A 12087-nucleotide genomic window follows, 5' to 3' on the forward strand; every position below is an offset into this window, starting at 1 on the left:
CATGGAGACATGATTTGTTGCAGCAATGGAAAACACAGATAAACATTCCTCCAATCTCAGAAACAAACCATGAAATAAAAAGTGTTTCTGAGAAAAATATCAGAACATTATCAAGAACAGCCACAGACTATTCAAGTTGTACATAAGCAAGAAACAATAGCAGTTGGTCTTTAAAGGACACCGAGAGCCCTATTTTTAAATGGTTAACTGACAAACCTGTGTGGGTGGAACAATGACTTTTGGCATAGGAGTATACAGGGTATAGAACTAGCTGGTTCAGGAGGAGCTAAATGCTCAGCATATTGTAGAATTGACCAGTCTTTGAAATTCCCTGTATTTGTCATTGAAAAGAAGCCATGAGGAAATCTTCCCTACGTTGAACCTCCTTCTTGTAGACTGGACAGTGTTTCAAATTCATTGAGTGTGGTCTCCATGGCCTCCATGAACAAGACGAGTGATCAAAGGCCGTATTCTCCCAGGAACTCATTGACTTTGTAGGGAAAGGGGAGAAATATTCTCCATTTTCGTCCTTCTAACCATATTAGAATAGCCTCCAAGAATGATTATTAAACATCCAGAAGATCAGTTTAATGCCAGTTTGGCACTTTTAACTACTGTATAATATTTCAATAGCCAGATATAACTCAATAAACTTTTGTTTCATGTACATTTTATTCAGTCCTTGAAATAGTTGATATCTGCTTTTACCAACTTTAATAAAAAATATGATCTCTAACTCTCATATTTTATGTACCTTAAATAATTATGTAGACTGTGGTAACTTGTAAAATTTCTGGTCTTTTAAAATCTGGAACTATCCAGTCATTACCCTCATCATATATCTAAGTCCTTCTTTACTAAGGTTATTTCCATATTTACATTCCTCTAATAATGTTCTTTCATGTACTGGTTCCTTTTTCTAGTACCATGAGACTTAAGAATATTAACAAATCTATTTATGATCTGTTGGGAGAATTTTCTCCCTGGTTGTAGGGGATAAAGGAATGTCTTTCCCATCCCCAGAAGTTCCAGTGACAATGCAAAGCACAGTTTCACCAAAGTCTACCCTAGGGAACCAACGAGTTCACTGAACTTACTTACTGAACATGGTCGAGGAGATATTTACAGGAGTTTGGATACTGTGGGGATTGTAATAGTAAAAGTAAAATGCTGTGGATCCCCAGCAGCTGCAGCAGCAGAAACGCTGCAGGTCCCCAAAGCAGCCAGTCTCAGGCAGGGATGGTGCAGTTCCCCAAGTGGCTGTAGCCAGCAGGGAGCAGCGTGACCTCAAGGGGGCAGCCAGTCCAACAAGGAGAGACAGATGGATGGGCACACCGTGACACCACACCACAGATCTCTGAAGGCGGCTGGTCCCAGGCAGGGAGCTATGCAGCGGGTGAGAGACAGACACAGATAGGCACGCCATGCAGAGTGAGGTTGGATATTTATTTAGTGGGTTATGGAAGGGAAGGGGGAGAAGGGGTAAAGGAAGAAAGGAAAAGCATAGAGAAAATGAGAGAGAGAGACAGAGACAGAGACAGAGAGGGGGAAGGGGAGAAGTGGGGAGAATGGAGGGAGGCAGAAGCTGCCTCTTCCCGGGAGAGACAGAAAAAGGAAGAGACTCAGGCTGCTAGCAGGAAGGAAGATCTGCCTGCCTCAGCAGACAGGGGAGGGACAGGACAGACCATTACAGTGGTTTTAATCAAAGTGGCACCCCAAATCCCATAGGAAGTGGCACTATTAAGAGCTGTGGCCTTGTTGCAGGAAGTGTGTCACAGTCACTCTCTGCTGCCTGCTAGTCTGGATGTAGGCCAATTAGCTCTTTTTCCAGCCCATCTGCCTGCACAGCACCATCCTTTCCACCGTGATAAAAATGTACCAATCCCCCTGAAACTATAAGCCAGCCCCAATGAAATGTTTTCCTTTTTAAGAGTCACTATAGTCATGGTGTCTCTCTGTTGGAGCCCACAAGACTATACAGTCAATGCACAGCTAGCAGACCAATGACAGAGCCATGGGAAGTGTACACGTCCACATGGAGCAACCCATTTTGTAGAGCCATGGGAAGTGTACAAGTCCACATGGAAGTGTACACGTCCACATGGAGCAGCCCATTTTGTAGAGCCATGGGAAGTGTACAAGTCCACATGGAAGTGTACACGTCCACATGGAGCAGCCCATTTTGTAGAGCTGCGGCAACACTTGTCTTCTGGAAAAGTCGCTGTCATAGCTGTAAAAACCTTGTGAAGTTATGATTCTTCCCTTCAAAATGGGATTTGTTCCCAAAATACCTCAGCAGTGTGACTTCTACACAGGCAGAGTGAAGGAGTGATCTTTCTCCATTCCCCCACACCATGAGGACTTGGAGCTAAAGGCATTCTCTCTTTGTTCTAACAAACAGTCAAATTTACAGAGTTAATCCCAGAAAATTACCTGCTAACAGATCACATAGAAATTACTATAGAAGACAGGCTCTGAGCAGGAAGGCAGCATGCCCAACCTTTGCTAACAAACAAATCTGGGTGTATCCAAAGCTGGTTATCACAAAAGAGATTAGATGAGGAGAGTGGGTGAATCCACGATTCTGGGATATTTAGGAACTTTATCTAATGGTTTAGAGTGTCAGGTACTTCCCCTTGAATGCTGGCTCATTCCTGGGCCGGGTCACCTGTTTCCGAGCACTTGCTTTGTCAGGTTTTACATGCCCTTTTTTGTGTGTGATTTTGATATGTATATTGTCATTGTCCTTGCCTATGGAAATTTAGAAACCTTGTGGAGATCAGCTCTTCCTCTTCTTCTCCCTGCTACTTCTATTTCTTCCCCTTACTCTCCTTCCTTCTTCTCCTTATTCTTCCTCTTCTTCCTCCTCTCCTCCATGCCCCCTTTACTTCATTTTCTCCCCTTGCACAAAAAAATAAAGAAGATGCAGAGGTAATGTACTTGTGTTAATTTTTTACCTTAAGATCCTTGCCTGCCATAGACATCCAGTTATCAGCACTGAGGGGCACTGAGGCTGGTGCTCAAGCCCCCCCCCCCCCCATATCTATCCACAACAATAGAAACTCTAAGGTAGATACCCAGAAGCAGCCACACAGAAATGTCTCCATCCAGTTTGTACGATGGCTCTTTCATAACTGCATATGTGGAGCTCAGTTTCTCTGCTCTCTCACTGCCCATGTACTTAGCATTACACTATATTCCTCAGTGTACATAGCCTGAAAGCACTCAAGTTAAATTCCCATATTTAAAGATGGCTTTATTAGAGGTGCATATGAAAAACCCGACACTTTCCAAATCTTTTTCAGGCTGCATACTCTGGATCCTCTCTGAAACCACAAGGTCATCTGTCATTAGGGTTGAATTACCTACAGTTGCCTGGGAAAGAGGCTGTATACTCAGAAGGAGAGGTTACTTCCTTCTATGATGAAATATCAACAGCCAGCATACCTCGTGGTGGTCATCCTTTGTAAGCAGGCACAGCTGATCATAGGAAGGTGCCAATTGTTTCTTAAAATAGTCCCGAGCAACAGCCATTTAAAGAAAACTGAATTGAAACTGTGTAAGATAATGTAAGAAATGAGTATTTCCTAGGTACAATCTGTTAAACTAAAGCTTAGAGAAAACACAAGATGGTCTTCATGCAATACATGGCATCACTACTATAACCATGCTTTTTGGTTTTTTGGTGGATGTAGGCGATATAATAAAACAGGAAATACATAAGAAAACCAACATGAAGTAAATGTGTACAGCATCCTGAAGAACACACTTAGAAAGCCCTCTTCAAAATGTGCTGCCCAGTTTACTACAGTGACACATTTACTCAGAATCCAATCAGCACTTTTTACCACAGACAAGTGACCAATAGGAGCATACATAAAGTTGAACAAACATATACATCCTAGCATCCTAATCTTTAACAGACCTGGTTAACGCACTACTTATCTTTGGGCTATCCACAATATCCTTTATATCCACAATTCTGCTCTTCTACATCATAACTAGTAGTTGAGTGCTACCCAGAACTTGAAATGTCATTCACAACCTCCACAAAATTAACTGCAAATGGATCTTACTCGTAAACATCAAAAGTGTAGTGCAGGACTTCCAGAAACTAAGAAACGTGATAAACTAGGCCTCTCTGCCTAGGCCTGGTGAGGTTTCCCTAAGGCACTGATGTATAGAGCGAAAACAGAGTTCCTCTAAATCTGGGAGTATGCTTTGGAGAGCTGGTAAAAGTCTGGGATTTTGCTGACCTTCCCTGTCACCTGGTACCCTGTTACTTTAAGAGACAAGCTCCTCCCACTCCCAACATCCCTCCCCTTCCATCAAGGCAAGTGGATCCCTTGCCTCCTCTCGTTGTGCTTGCTCTTCCAGTCCCTCTTCTGAAGTAATTACTGCCTCCCCACTCTCTTTCTTACCCTTTATCCCCTTCCGCCCTTCCCTCCCCCCATAACCCATTAAATAAGCTCTATACCCAAACTCTCAGATCCCGAGAACCCAACTCTTTCCATTCAGGGTGCTGTGATTACCAGTCCCAAGGCCTGTACTTTATTTACAATGTTCTTGAGATCCTCTGTGCACAAGTACAAGATCGTCTTGTGCAACATTGTCTGATTAGCCTCTTCCTGAATTTATACACTTCCTTTTAAAACTGAACCATTGATATATTAACAAGAGACACGTAGAGTGATATTTTATTTGTGTTTTAATAAATAAAGTTTGCCTGAAGATCAGAGAAGCAAAGCTAGCCACACTAGTCAGTCATACAAGCCAGGGAGTGGTGGCACACACCTTTAATCCCAGCAGCCACACTTGTTAGCCATAGGGGCCAGGCGGTGATAGTGTAAACCTTTAATCTCAGCCTAGATGTGGTGAGACAGTAACTTGGTCTTTTTTCAATTTGAAGATTTCGTAGAGTTAAGAGCTCTCTAGTGGTTGGCTGCTTTGCTTCTCTGATCTTTCAGCTTGAACCCCAATATTCGTCTCTGGGTTTTTATTAGTTGTGCTACCGACGTACTGTTCAATTTGGCATAAATCTGCACCCAATCTGGAATAGATCCTGCTTGGGCTGGAAGCCAGAGCAGGAAACCGCTGTGCTTTATTCTTTCAGCTCACAGGGTCCTGTCGCTCAGGCCTCACTAGCCAATCAGCGCCTCCAGCGTACCTGCCAGAGGGCTTTTCTCCTGACCGGCCGTGCCTGAGCTCGGGAGTTGACGAAGGCGGAAGTTGTCACACGTGCTGCGCCATGGATCCTGCTGCGGGGAGCTGTATTGAGAGCACAGGCAAGCTGGGCTGTTGCACTATGGTGAGTTAGGAGCTGCCTTCCGCAGACTGGGAGATGTGCCCGGTCATGGCGAGTGCTGGGCTGCTGTCCCCAGACTGGGTTCAGCCACCGCCGGCTGAGCCGCGGGTACCGGTGTGTTGGGTCCTTCCCTGGCTGGGTGGGATCTGGCGGGCAGAGTTGGGCGTGTTCTTGCGTGGTTCTGCCTGTCCCGTGTCCTTGCAACTCCCTGACTAACTTTCACTCTCTGGGCCGCATCTGTGCCTACCATTGGGAGCAGGAATGCTTTGAAATTTCTTCGTAATAACATTGTGAAATGCGGGCGCCTGCAGAGCTGCTATTCTATCTATGAAAGGCAGATTTGCCAAATCCGGAGAGCCCTGATTTCTCTAGTATGTACCTGAAGTTCTGCACTCCCCCCCCCCCTTTTTTTTCTTTTTGAGACAGGGTTTCTCTGTGTAACAGCTCTACTTTTCCTGGACACCAGGCTGGTTTTGAATTTACTAGATCCTTCTGCATCCCAAGTGCTGATTAAAGGCCTGCGCCACCATCGCCTGGGAAGTTCTGCATTTTTAACATTTAACAGTTAGGTTTAGGATCTATCTGGAGTTAATTTTGTGGAGTTTATAAACGGTATCTCCTGTGTAGGGTAGCATCCCACTGCTAAACTGTGATGTAGAAGGATTTCTCAATTCTTAGGAGACATTAAGTTATGCAAAGTAGAATTTGGCTAAGGGAGGGCTAACTCCCAAATACCTCAAAAGTAAATAGTTTGTTAACCATGCCTGTTAGAGATGAGTATGATAGGATGTTAATGTCTGTTCACCAGGATTAATCAGCCATTAGATTAATCCTATAACAAAGGAGACAACCCTGATTTACAACCAGCCAGCCCCCTCCCCTCAGCAAAGGCCAGGCCTCTAACATGCTGCTCCAGGGCCATTACAGGGTCACGGCCAACATTAAGTCCTGCTGTGCCATAAAGGTACATTAATTCTAGAACAGCTGCGTCTCCAGCCTTTTTGAAAAGTGGTTTTGAGTCAAGGTCTCCTGTGTTGATTGAGGTGGACTTGAACCCTGTCTGTAGCCCCACAGGGCACTGTCCTCTTATCCCCATGGCTGACGTTTAAGTCACTGAGTTGCAGGGATTTTACCATTAAGAAAGACCTGATGGGGTAGGGTGAGTGACTTTCTCTGTAATTTCCCTGTGTGTACTAATCCTTCAGTATGAATGGAAACAGGTAGAACTGTTGGCTGTTCAATTTATGGAGAATAGCTTGAACTTCCGAGTGTTCAGTTTCCAGTTAGTGAGCTCTTTTATACAGATATGTGCAGTCCTGGTTGACATAGTGAAGTCAGCTCAGAGATGTGAGACACAGGCTTGAAACCCGTGTCATTTACAGCACTCAGCAGCTAACATTTTGAGTGAGACGAAGTCAAAGTCTCTTACTAATGGCGCCCTCTCTATCAGGGAAGTGCCTGCTATTTCAAAGTCAGTATAGCCTAGTATTCTTTCAATTAGTTTTATAATTCTAAAAAGTCAATTATTTAAAAATTTTTCATTTATTTTACATACCAACCACAGTTTCTCCTCCCTCTTCTCTCATTCCCTCCCTCCAGCTCTTTTCTATCTCTCCCCCTCCCCAATCTACTCCTCAGAAAGGGTAAGGACTCCCATGGGGAGTCAACAAAGTCTGGCATATCAAGTTGAGGCAGGACCATGCTCCTCTGCCCTGCATCAAGGCTAAGCAAGGCATCCCACCATAGGGTTCCAAAAAGCCAGCTCATGGGCTGGGGTCAGATGCTGGGTGGCACTTATCACAGTCTGGTTCCTGACTGGACACAGCGGAATCAATTGGTGTAAGCACCCACCTTAGCTACTTTCTATAAACATTCTTTTTATCTACAAACTTTCTTTCTGAGTGTCCACATGTTCATCTCATGATACTCAGTAAAGTTGAATGACAAGTCACCCAAGTCAGGCATGCTGTCACACCCCTGTGATCATAGAACTTAGGAGGCAGAGGCAGGAGTTTAAGAGTCTCAATGTCATCTAAGGCCTGAGTGTACAATGGGGTACGGAGACTCCTGCAGGAACAGGAAAGACTGTGCTGGGCTCAAGCAAATGTTGTTCATTGTCTTCCACAGACTCCAGAGCAATCCTGTGAGTCTCTGTAAAATCCCACACTTTAGGCTCAAGATGTCTTCTTCCCTAGGGCCTGTAGAAACCACAGTCTAAGCACTGGGACATGAGTCCCAGTTGCCTTTGCTTCCAAGCTCACATTTCTACAGTGGCAGAGTCTTAGGATGTGCTGGTAGGGGATGGGGGGGGGGGTGTTGACAGACCACCAGCTGACTGGGGCTAATAACTTTCTGCCTCTTCCCCGCCCACATCTCTGTCCTCTTCACTTGACTGAGGGCAAGCCAAGTTGGTTTGAGGCACAAACAGTAATTCTGTGACTGGGAACAAGTTATCAGGCTCCGCTCAGTGAATCGTCTCCAGGCGGCCATGACTAGTTGGCCTAAACAGTAGAATCTCCACGGAGCTGGTAGTGGGACTCAGACCTGCCAGTGGCTCCAGTGCTCTGTGGCCACTCAGGTCCTCTCCTGTCTCCTCCTGGCATTTCCCATCTCCTTCTGGTCTCCTGTCTATTGGGTTTCCTCTCCCTACCTCCTCACGCATCTCCTCGAATTCAGCAAATTAACATCTTAATAGTAGAGTCAACATACAATAGGCTGAAGGACTAGAGACTACCCTCGTTTGCTCTCTGTCTAGAATCTAGATTGGTGTGGGATTTGTTGGGATTCTTCTGCCTGAGTGTCTTGCCTGTCAATCCCGGATTGAAGGGCTCATGAAGAGCTGATGACCTGGTAACAGATTTGAAACACGTGCAGAGAGGCCCTGCGCTTATATGATGGGCGCCTGCAAGGGTGGTAGATTTTAGGACCTTCGGATTGCTGCTGGTGTGGGGCTGGGATGGTATGTCTCCAAGAGCCCTGAATAGCATTAAGTTTCTCAGAATTTACAGCAATCTGTTAGGTTTTGCTTTCCTTAAATATATATATATATATGTAGATATATATATATATTTACAGAGTATATAGTTTAGGCGATTGTTAATTTTTTAAATGTTAGAATTTTTAAAGACTAGAATTTCAGAAGTTGAAAGTGCTCTCTGGTATAATTAACGTGTTGGTTTCTTTTTTAATTGTTTTTTTTAAAGCTATGGCTATCCTAGTTAGCAACTTCAACTCTGCCCCTATCAGCAGCAGTTTAGACTGCAAGAGCTGCAGCCTGAGGGAATTCAAAGGTTGAGGCAGAATTCTGCTCCTCTGAGAGACTGAATAGCAAGCAGCTCACCTCCTCACTTCTCCCAAGAAGTTCTCACGCTTTTCCTCACCCCTCCTTAAAATCCCTTCTCCACCTGGCTCCTCCCTACAACTTCCTGTCAGCTAGTTGCTGATGCAGCCTCCTGACAAGTAAATTTCATTCAATCAAACACATCTTTACACCATTAAACAAATGTTCCAGAGCATAAACAAAAGTGACACCTTAAAATAATCTTCTACAGCAAACATGAGACCATGTGGAGCATGGGTGGAAAGGTCTGATTTGAAAGGGATGCTTCGGATTGTGTTTTAAGTCACAAGTTGTAGAATTTGCTGGCTAATTTTAACTGTCAACTCAACACACCATAAAAGTACTTGGAAAGTGTTTGAATGAGGTATCGTGGAGACTAGGTTGGCCTGTGGGCAGATCTGTGGTGGATTATCTGGATTGTTAATTGATACAGAATAATGAGCCCACTCTGCATGCCACCATACCATAGCCTGAGCCCTGAGTTGTCTAAGAGAGAAGAAAGAAAAGAAGAAAGCAAGTATGTGTTTAGTTTCCTTTTATTCTTGACTGGATATAATGTGATTAGGCTCTCGATTTTCTGCATTTATACCATGCAAATGATGGACTGTAACTTAAAATTGTGAATCAAAAGAATGCTTTTCCCCCCAAAGTTACTTTGGGTCAGTTTATCATCTTAACAGAAACGAGGCTAGACAATTGCCCTGTGTTGTATGCTATTTTGTTTGTATCCTGACAAAGCTTCCCTGGAGGTCAGAGGGTGGAACTCACCACTAGTTAACCATAGAGGTCAGGCAGTGGTGGATCACATCTTTGATCTCAACACTTGGGATCTCATGCCTTTAATCCCAGCACTAGGGAGGTGGAGACAGGATCTCCCCATTTCCTTCTGAGATTTCACAGAGGGAAGAAGTGACTGCAGCTGTTGTTCTGCCTCTCTGATTTTTCAGTGTTCACACTTGATATCTGACTCTGGTTTTTATTGTTAAAAGTAAAAAGAACCTGGACATTAATTCATAGACATCTGCAGTCCTCCTACTGAAGTACACTTTTAATAGTGATCCCTGACATACAAGTTTGAGTCTCTTCTGTGTCACTAACATATATTTTCCTTAGTGCTCTCTAGGGCTTTTTAATTATGCTGTGTGTGATTGTACTAGCTTGTTGAGCTGACTGGTTTGACCAGACAGACAGAAAGTCAGCCACCAAGAGATGAGAAAGCATATAGAGTTGTAGACATAATAGTTTTTGGTAAAGACGATAGACTACAACTGGGCAAGAACTCTAGATAAATGGAATTGTCAACATTAGTATTCTCTTAACATGAAGGTCATTTCAAAATTGACATTTGAAGAACATGAGGAAAAACTTGAGCATGCTATAAAATGTCCAAATAATGTACAAAGACGTTCATAACAAATAAAACATTCTTAAAGGTGATTTCTCCTAGAAAACGGTACTGACTCCTGATGTCAAAATGGGGATTCTTTCTAATGTTTGAATGGGACAGACTGCTACTCCATTTATTCAGCATTGCATTGGAGATTCTTGCCATGAAAATAAGCCTCCCCCTTTAAAATACAAACAGGTGTAATATTACTATTGAATACAATGTGAGCTTAGTAAGTGAAGGGAAAGAGCCTTCCTATTCTCTAAAACATTCTGTCCACCATGAGTAAACAAGTACTTAAAGTATACTTGGTACAAAATCATTATTTAGATGTGCTTTCTGAAAGAGAAGAGAAATGGTTCAGAGAAATGCCTGAAGATGGCACTCATCTAGAGCAGCTTGATCTGCTAGCATGACCATTTATAGATGAGTTAAGGAAATGGAAAAGAAAGGAAACACTGAATTTTCTGGTGACATTGTAAGTAATCTCTTCCTGAAGTCCATAGAACTTGTAGGGGGATCTCAGTCCCCATTACCATTCTACCTTAATGTTCACCCATGATCAGACTAACATTGTCATGAGATCCTATCTGAAGTGTATAAGAAAGATTTCCAGCTTTGACATAACACACCATGCCCTGCTTCAGATGAGTGGTGGCATTGGTTCCACCCTGATACTAGCAGGAACAGAGAATGACAATGGGGTTATCATGAGCTTAGTATTGATCAGAAATTGACTTGAAATTGATTGAAGCACATAAGTACATTCAAAATGGCCTTATAGGTCAGAACACACCAGCATGCCTACCTCCTTATTACCTCTGGAATACAGGAAACAGATTCTCAGCCACTGATACCACAGTAGGACTCTCTCTACCTCACTGTGTAAGTCCACCTTCTTGGTGCACTGTTAATCGTTTTCCTTAAAGTGAGCCAGAGATATTTTTACCCTTCCCACCCATCAGCCACATTTTAGCTCTATTGTAGCTTTTCAGTTGTTTGCAAAGAGATGCCCCATCTCCATCAGAAGCCTTTTCTTCTTCAATACATTTTAAATGCCTTGATTCCTAACCATGCTAGTTCTCTTACTGTAGATGGAAAAAAACTTTATGAGACTGTTATTGTATGGGAACATGGATTTTGTGTTACTAGATCGTTATCACTGATATTTACTTCTACAGTTTATATGTGAAATACCCTCGACAGCTAGACTCCCAACACAGTGTTCAATTCTTTCCCAGCATATTGGAATATTTTCCCCTGGAGCTATAAGCTGTAATATAACTTGCATTCATTGTATCATGTATTGTTAATTATTTGTTGCTGCAAAGAGAACAATAACTCAGACAACTCTCATGTCCCCTTGTAGAACAGAAGTGTATTTTTGTGTCACTAATTTCTGAACCTAAGTGCTAGGACTCATAGACAAACCTTCCATTCATATAATCAGTGATACCAATGCCAGGTATCAGCTTATACCTAATTATTTAGCTTTATGGTGCCTGTGAAATTGTCCTTACAGACAGTTGTGAGCTGTCACGTGGATGCTAGGAATGGAACCTGGGATGGTAGGAAGAGTAGGCAGTGCTCTTAATCACTGAGCAATCTCTTCAGCCCCTCTAACCCACTTTCAATAAAGTGAAATAGAATACCATGCACATCCTTTGAGAAAGCTGCAGAGACCTAGTGAGCTGTTCTTAAAAAGAGGTGTTCTGAGGCTGTTAAAACTGAAGGAGCTGGAATACTAAGCCCTTTGGAGTCCAGGCAATTTCATCTTGATCTCAAGATGCTTAATAGAGAGCTACAGTATTTGATGTTTGTCTTGTTGGATTTTGGTCTTGCCTTTGTATGTTCATTCCTCGTTTGCTTTGATTCTTTCTCTGTGGAATAGGAATGTTTATTCTTTACCATTTATGTTGGAAATATAACAGTCTCACTTAAAGGAAGTAGTGTGGTCATGTACAAAGTAGCTGTCACTAAGCATTGAAGGAAGAGGAGTTGGTTAGCTCAGAATGGCTCCTGTAGACTCAAGTTCAAACCCTTGTTTCCAGTTGG

At 43.1% G+C, this 12087-nt stretch overlaps 1 protein-coding gene across 3 annotated transcripts in view; it reads left to right on the plus strand.

The window, feature by feature from the left end:
- Window positions 1-5194: 5194 nt before the first annotated feature.
- The window catches only part of LOC119811334 (zinc finger protein 431-like), a 31173-nt gene continuing 24280 nt past the window's right edge, over window positions 5195-12087 (plus strand). For 2 of the 3 annotated variants that reach the window (XM_042054844.1, XM_042054845.1), the window contains exon 1: window positions 5195-5308. In XM_042054844.1, coding sequence (XP_041910778.1) covers window positions 5249-5308 — 60 coding nt within the window. In that variant the 5' untranslated portion in view covers window positions 5195-5248. The remainder of the gene's footprint in view (window positions 5309-12087) is intronic. The other variant, XM_042054846.1, reaches the window with a different exon arrangement.

This window comes from Arvicola amphibius, chromosome 4 (assembly GCF_903992535.2).
Source record: "Arvicola amphibius chromosome 4, mArvAmp1.2, whole genome shotgun sequence".
NCBI lineage: Eukaryota > Metazoa > Chordata > Mammalia > Rodentia > Cricetidae > Arvicola > Arvicola amphibius.